The 8,279-nt window shown below is 34.5% G+C and overlaps 1 protein-coding gene across 1 annotated transcript; it reads left to right on the forward strand.

Annotated features, from left to right (window-relative positions):
* The first annotated feature begins 5,212 nt into the window (after positions 1–5,212).
* On the forward strand, positions 5,213–6,291 carry LOC131076239 (cytochrome P450 750A1-like). Its single transcript, XM_058013314.2, has 3 exons — positions 5,213–5,577; positions 5,658–5,718; positions 5,923–6,291. Exons 1-3 carry the CDS (start codon positions 5,213–5,215, stop codon positions 6,289–6,291), a joined length of 795 nt encoding a protein of 264 aa, XP_057869297.2.
* Positions 6,292–8,279: the final 1,988 nt, after the last annotated feature.

The following is an 8,279-nucleotide window of genomic DNA, read 5'->3' on the forward strand; positions in this document are numbered from 1 at the left end:
CAATGCAAGCATAGGGCTCACTCGAATTCCACCTCCGAAAACAAAGAGACAATAATTAAAAATAATAATTCCTACATAAAACTTCCAATTAATCAATAAAGCTAAATTTTAAAAAAAAAGAATAAATAATTAATTAGCAATTAAATATAAAAGCTCCAAATAAAATAACCAACTAAAATCCCATTTAAATATAAAATCTCTAAATAAAATAAATAAATGAATAACAAATAAATTTGCGAAGGACTCCAGCAAATTATTCCAATTAAAATAATTTATTTAATATCATTAAACTCACAATGAATATTATTTATTAATGACACAATTAAACTTATAACATTATTAAGGATACCGTTGATGGAGATTTTGAAATCGCAACTCCTACCTAGTTCTCCCGCCTACACCCCTGTTGTTTCTCTCCCCACCAAATCGGATCAGGCTACGGCTGATCCTGAGCGCGCTAGTCCATCTTGGGCGTCAGTGGCCACTGATGGATCTTGCCTCGACTCTACTCAGGTTTCGAGGATTCCATCTTCATTTTTTCACAGAGGGGATGGATTAGGGTTTATCGTTGTCTCATGCGCCACCTTTATCAATGTGAATGAGGAGTCTGAATAGGAAATAGAGAACAATGTGATGATTTTTACAGAGCATAGTATTATCTATAGATTCAAGGGTATCTGGCCCAGCCTCTCAGAGTTGTATAAATGGATCTCCCAGCACAGGAATCTTGTCATTTCTAGTACTGTTCACATTTTCCCTATGGCTAAAGGTTTCTTTGTTGCTGCATTTGGGAATGCAAAGGATAGTAGAAAAATCCTATGTCAAATTTTTTTCTATGAGAAAGATAAAATGTCATTTTTGGCCAAACCTTAAAACTCTGATTTTAACCCCCTTTCTGAGAAGTTCAACAAAATTCCATTTTGGATTAGAGTTCCTTACCTTCCTCTCCATTTGTGGGTTGATTCTCTCTTTCAATCAATTGTTGATGCTATTGGGAGCTTCATTATGGTGGATAATGACTCCTTTGGGCTTTACCATACTACTTTTGCTCGCATTATGGTTGAGCTAGATGTTTCTAAGGGACTGCTAGCTGAGATTGCCATTAATTCCTCTTCTGGCAACTGGGTCCAATCTTTGGATTATGAAGGTATTCATTTCAGGAGTCGTAGATGCTTTAAAACCAGCCATGTGGCTTAGAATTGTGGACCTGAGAAGAAAAATCCTATAGCCTCATGGTGGTTGGGGGCTTCTTGTCGGCATTACACGATTAAGAAATCTTCAGATACTTCTAAAGAGTCATTGGGTGTTGGATTTTCTACTTTGGCTGGCTTGAATTCTTTATTGGCAATGAATTCTTCGGACGCCACTACAGATGTCCCTATGATTAAAGATCTTGTTATACAGGTTGATGTTGTCTCTTCTGCTGAAAATGGTTTGTTGTCTCTTACCCCGCCAACTTCTTCGTAATGTGTTGGCACAACTTCTTCCCCATCTATTGGTTATGATCTTGTGCCCACGACAGTTGTTGTTCCTTCTTTAGACACTCTTTTTTCCAGTCCAAAAGGATCGGTGTTGGGCCCTTCGGATTGGTCAGTTGTGATAGCTAAAGTTAAAGATGGATGGATTGTTGTAAAGGGGAATCATTCAAAGATGTTCAAGCCTTCTTTTGATATGACTCTTCGTTCCCACAAGGCCAATTGCAAATCTTGAGGGCCCTTATAGTTGGTTGTTTGGGCTGGTTTTGTTGGCCCTTTCTTTGTATGGGTTGCATGTTGTCTTTAGGGGCAGTCCCTAATTTTTTTTTTGTTCTATCTAGTTGGTCTTTCAATGCTTTATCTATTTTATAATCTAATGTAAAGGGTTTCGGGGCCCCTTCAAAACCTTCTTTTAACTTAATCAAAAAATTATAACATTATTAATAAATTAATTACCACAATATAACCAACCCATATAATAATTAAATAAATGGCACATGACAACTTAACCAAAGTACTAGAACTGACAAGGTATCGACTAGGCCTAGAATGTGATAGGACATTGTATCATTCTCCATTATCAAATTTCCATTGGGATTAGAGACACGCCTAGACCTATGAAGCCAGGTGGAATCGATGTCTAGTACGTGGAATCCTACATAACACCAAACATCTATGCACAACATATATATATATATATATATATATATATATATATATATATATATATATATATATATATATATATATATATCAACATATATATATATAATACAGTCACGAAGTAGACACACTAGTGGTAAGAGAATCGCAACATCACACCCCACTCGCAATGAGTGGCATGACATCATCTCATCCACGTACATACAATGCATCATAATGAAGACACAACATCAATAACATCAAGATCATCATCATATCCAATATAATCATGAGGTAAAGTTAACACATAATATCATAAGTAAACATAAACCACTGAATATGCATAAATATCCAAATATAAATCTCAACATCAACACAGTCCATAATATATCATCATCCATATAAAGCATAATGTATCATTTGTCAACATGTAATAACTATCATCTACATGTAACATGATCAAAACCATAAGCATCTACTAAGAGTATTATAGACGTATCTCAACAAGTCCATGAATTTCTAACAATGCATCAAAATAAAAGTGTATCAAGGAAGGACACTACATTCTACTATTGAACTTGCATATTTGGAAATTGCTACAGTATTTGCTGATATTATTTTTATTGTTGTAACAATTGTTGGTAAATTTGGTTTTTCTGGATATTCATTTATTGTTGGGCTAGGATTTTACTCACTTGGGGAACCAAGATATTCATAGTATTTGCAGCAACTTTAGGGTTAACAGATACATGATTATGCCTCAGTGCCTGAACATTTTGATGATTCAACTAAAGTATTGGATGAATTTATGGAAAAGAGACAATGGGCACATCAATCGATGAAGACACAGTAGGGATGGATACATTTGTGCTCCTATGAGTCACATTCGAGGGTTGTGTATTTTCACTAGTTAATAAATCAGCAATAAGGGATCCACTAACATTATTGGGACTAGGCTTTGGTGACAATAAACGCTTATCACAAATTAAGGTGTAAGAAGTCGAGTTCGCCAAAATGTAATGGGTGAAAATTAGAGTTTCACCATAAAATGTAATAAAACCACTAATTTTATTTAATTTTCCATTACATTAGGGAAGAATGGAATTTGGTAGAATCTAAGCCTAATAAACCAAGATTCTAATCAAATTCTAGGCCTCCTAAATGGGGTTCTTCATTTCCTAAGATTGAATTAAATTTGAATTATTTAAAGATTAGGGTAAATTGGTGAGTTACTGAAGCAATTTGATAGAAACAGTAAGTTATAGTCATCATATGTAGCCACAAACCTAGATCTGAGAAGAAGATGAAAGTTCAAATTTGTCCTAAAAAAATTGGCCTGATTTGTTAGGGCCATGGTGGTGGTCACCTTGGTCCAAATTTTTCAATTCTCAAAAGGTGAACCTGTTCATCTTTGTGAACCATGTCGATCCTATGAAACGCGGCTTTGTATTTGTTCCTGCACATAGTTAAAAATGGAGAATTATTGGGAATAGGGGTTTGCCTTAGGTCAAACCTCAATTTTGGAATTAACCATGAAATTGAATTGAAAATGTAAATGAAGTACTGCAGTAAAATACTTTCCTTCTGAGGAAAAGGCTAAAATGAATGAAAACCTAATAATATACCTTTAATGAAGTTTTGTTTGTCTTGACAATGAATTAGGGTTTCATGTAGATAGTCTTCATAAGAAATAGAACATGAATGTTATCTCCAATGCTTGAATCTTTACTTCACTTCTGCTTCAATGCTTGATAGAATACTAATTGCAAGTGCTCACTTGAATTTGCTAGAGTGTAATTGAGATCTTGAATTCATTCGGTGATTGCTTATATTTGAAATGAGAGGTGTAGTCCTCCTTTTATATTTGCTGATGGAAAAACAAATTGAATTTCCAACATAAGCTGACACAGGATCTAGGTCCCCACCCAAATTAGGTGACCATTATGAGGCCCCAAGATGGGCCCTTTTTGAGAGGACCATAGCGTTGGGCATCATGGTGCTATAGATCAAGGCTCTAGGATCTTAGGGAGTTAGAAAAGATAGTAAATAAATGTGTTTGATACTTGGTCTGAGTTGAATTAGTTCTTTAATTAGGCCTTAGAGGACAAATGCCAAAGTGGGGCCTAAATGAGGACAAAATTGTAGGTGAGTACAATTTAGGACACTACAACAATAAACACCAAAATATACTCACAATTAATGCATAAATAACCCAACTCAATCAAAAATAGAAATAAGAAACATAGTGTAATATAAAGTGTGACAAGAATACACACTTTAATGAAGCAACAAAAATCACCAGCATTCCAAAAAGTGGTCCTTGTCTCCTCAATCGACTAGGCGATGAAACAAAGAAATTATTTCTATGTTGGGTTGACCACACAAGAAGTTTGATTCATTTTAGAAAAACTTGATACGAAGTTTTCTCGGCTTCATAGCTTATACTACGTTACTTATATATACACATTCTATTACTACTAAGTCCATAAAAGATTAAATTGTTTGTTTTTTCCTGTGTCCAACAAACTACAATGTAATTGTTAGTATAAAACTTAGGCGATTAGCCAAATATCTAAAATTATCTTTTTCATAACATAAGATAAATTTAGGCAACAAGGAGATCTTTGGCCCTCTCCTCCACAATCCTTATCGTTGATTCTTCTTCTTAAATTGATCTTTTCATTAACCAACAAAATAGATTAGTTCCCTTGCAATTTGATAATGCAACCTGTATTTTTTATCCTTTTAAATGTATTAAATATTTTCTCTTTTTATGGTAATTAGTGAAAAGAAGGCTAATTGGAAAACAATGGAAATGGACATAAGAGAGAACATAGAAACTCAAAGTAGAGATAGCATGTGGATAGCCGTTGGGACCAAATATGTCTACACTAGGTGGGCTTTGTATAGATTTAGCGTGCAAAGCCAAAATACATCAAGATCGAGATTAGCCCCTAGACCATTTCCATGGCCTATTATTGGTAATCTGAAAAGACTACCCCATCGTGATCTTCATGAACTTGGTAAGAAATATGGGCCCATTATGATGTTGAAATTGGGTTTTGTTCCCCCTGTTGTGGTTTCTTTCTTCTACTATGGCCAAGGAGTTCTTGAAAACCCACGATAAGTTTATTGCCAACCGACCTCTTACTGCTGTAGGAAAATATATTGGCTATAATTTCAAAGATCTAATATTGTCTCTTTACGGGCCTTATTGGAGACACATGAGGAAGCTATGTGTGGTAGAATTGTTGAATACCAAAAGGATCGATTCCTTCAGATGTACACAAGAGGAAGAAATGCTTTTGGCTATTCATTCAGTGTGGGAGATGTCTAGGCAGGGTGAGAAACTTGTTAATCTCACCAACTTGTTTTCATCGTTTATGCAGGCAGTCATGTGGCGAGTCCTTTTCGACACTAAAATTTTTTCTCATAGTCACGCTAAAGTGGGTGGTAATGGGTAAGAAATAAAGAAGCTTTCCTTAGAGGTTGTAGGTAAAGTAGGAGCTGTCAATATTGGGGACTTCATTCCTTACATAGACTAGATGGGTTTGCAAGGCGTGTAGCGGCAGCTGAAAAGGTACACAATTTGATCGCGCAAGTGATTAAAAAGATAATAGAGGCAAGGAGCAGAATATTGCTACTAAAGGCCTCATTGACGTGCTCTTAGAAATAGAAAGCCTTGATGGAAGGGCAATCACACAGGAAAATATTGAGGCCATTGTTTTTGTACGTATCTATTTTTTTTTTTAATTCATAATACAATCCCTAATATAACTTTTTCCAAGTTTGTTGGTCTAACAAGGCTATACAAATTCTACATGATATATTCTTGGCTGGAGTTGAAACGACGTCTGCTACAATAGAATGGGCAATGAGTGAGATTCTTAGAAACCCTGGTGTGGCTAAGAAAATGCAAGAGGAAATAGAGTCTGTGGTCGGCAGAGAAAGGACAGTATGTGAGCGTGATATAGGAAGCTTAGAGTACATGCAGTGTGTGGTGAAGGAGACGCTGAGGTTATATCCTGTGTTACCCTTGATTTTTCCGCACGAATCCACAAAAGACTGTACAGTTGGGGGATACTTCATTTGGGCTATTGGAAGAGACCCATCGTTGTGGGAAGATCCTCGGAATTCAAGCCAGAGAGATTTATGGACAAAAATGAATTTGTGAACAAACCTCCATAAAAAAATGACATTTAATTTGAAAATAATAAATATTTTATTATTTAAATAATATTTAAATATTAAAACTGTTATGAAGAATAAATTACATTTCTATAATATTGAGAGCTTCTTTTAAAAATTCTTCTCGTTTGATTTAATTTCATTTAAAATAAATTCATTACATTATATCATTTTTATTATTTATAGTCTAAAATTGTTTATCAATAAAAGTATTATCTTTATAATTATTGATAGACTTTTTTTATTTTTTTATAGTTTTTAAATGACATGCAATTTTAAGTACAAGAAATGTCATTCTTATTGCATGACTTAATTCTAATACAACTAAATAATGGATACTAAAAATCCTCTATTCGGGCTATTAGAAGAGACCCATCCATCTGGGAAGATCACCTAGAATTCAATCTGGAGATATTTTATGAGCAAAAATGTTGATATTGTGAGAGATAAAGAGTTGCTTGATAAAGAGAGGGTGCCCAGGTGTAGCCATGGTTGATGTAACATTAACCATATTTTGGCTTAACTCATTCATTTCTTTGAGTGGAGCATGGATGGGGATTCGTATATGATGGAACTCTTTGAAGCCACCACATCAATGAGGTTTAGACTTCTCCATCCTGAATTATGGCTATCTACCAACCCTTAAATTTAATTAGAGTGCTCTAGAATACTTCATAATACTTATACTACTCATATAAGGTCTTTGTACCCTTATATAAGCTCTTTGTACCTTCTAGTCATGCTCTTGTGACCTAATATGTATGATTTCAGTTTTACATGTAGATAATTATGAGAATTGTCTATTTATTTGTTTAAGATATTATTATATAAAAGGAGTTGAGTCTAAACTTAATAATAAAATATAGAGTTACATGACAGCCAAGAACCAAAAGAGGTTGTAACATAAGGTCAAAAATATATAGATGGAGGAGATTGCATTTCTCAATTCAAACCATAGTAGCTAACAACAAAATATACTACTTTTTTAGTTGTACATAACATATAAGTAGAGAGATAAAAAAAAAACATTACTTACAACACCAAACAACAGCATTATAAACTTTACATAAACCCGAGGGTTATATTTTCTCCTTAACCTTCAGGTAAAACTTGTTCTTTTGCAATGGCAATATTCTCTGGAACAACATAGGTATTTAATACAATGGAGCATTAGGAGATATCCAACTTGAGTGAGAAGGAAGTTGATAGAATGATAAATCATTGTATGTGTTCAATCTTCTTAGAGCACAATTCTTTATGGTGAATACAAAGAGCATTTTCCATGAACATTCAATTCTAGAATTGGAAACCGCTCTTAATGGCTTCAAAAATATAGATTTAAGCCTTATTCTTCTTTTAGAATGTTCACAAAACAAGACCCCCATCAATGATTACTTTAAGAAACCGCCCCCCCCAAAAAAAATATAAAGTCTTAATGAATATTAACTTTTTTGAAAAAATAAATAAACATTTTTATTGATGAATCTTTCATTTTTTTAAAGAAAAATATTAACTTTTTATAGGCAAATTTTTTTACATAAATTTTTTTTGATAGAAAACCTTGGCGAATCTTAGAAAATAATAAGAGTATGCACTAATTACTATTGCAAATACATTCTTCTTGTTGCAAGGTGTGCGCCCTTGGCCTCCTTATGTTGTACAGTGCAACACTTGGGTTTGTGACATGGCTTAACTACCTCCTATGGATTCTATAAGTCTATTGGTTGTATCGAGCATTAACAGGTCGATCTTTTGGTGCAACGAAAACCACACTTGTAACAAGTGGTATCAGAGCTTGGTCACAGGTTTAAACCCCTCACTTGCGCTGGGGGGGATTGTTGCAAGGTGTGCACCCTTGTTCTCCTTGTGTTGTGCAGTGCACCACTTGGGTTTGTGCCATGGCTTAACTGCCTCTTGTGGATTCTATAAATCTAGTGGTTGTATCAGACATTAATAGGTCGATCTTTTGGTGCA

This window comes from Cryptomeria japonica, unplaced genomic scaffold (genome assembly GCF_030272615.1).
Source record: "Cryptomeria japonica unplaced genomic scaffold, Sugi_1.0 HiC_scaffold_397, whole genome shotgun sequence".
Lineage (NCBI taxonomy): Eukaryota > Viridiplantae > Streptophyta > Pinopsida > Cupressales > Cupressaceae > Cryptomeria > Cryptomeria japonica.

Coding starts and splice junctions, on each gene's coding strand:
- LOC131076239 (XM_058013314.2), top strand. CDS start 5,213: ATGGCCAAGGAGTTCTTGAAAACCCACGATAAGTTTATTGCCAACCGA. Junction 5,578..5,657: donor GCTAAAGTGGGTGGTAATGG/GTAAGAAATAAA, acceptor TTCCTTACATAG/ACTAGATGGGTTTGCAAGGC. Junction 5,719..5,922: donor TACACAATTTGATCGCGCAA/GTGATTAAAAAG, acceptor TGGTCTAACAAG/GCTATACAAATTCTACATGA.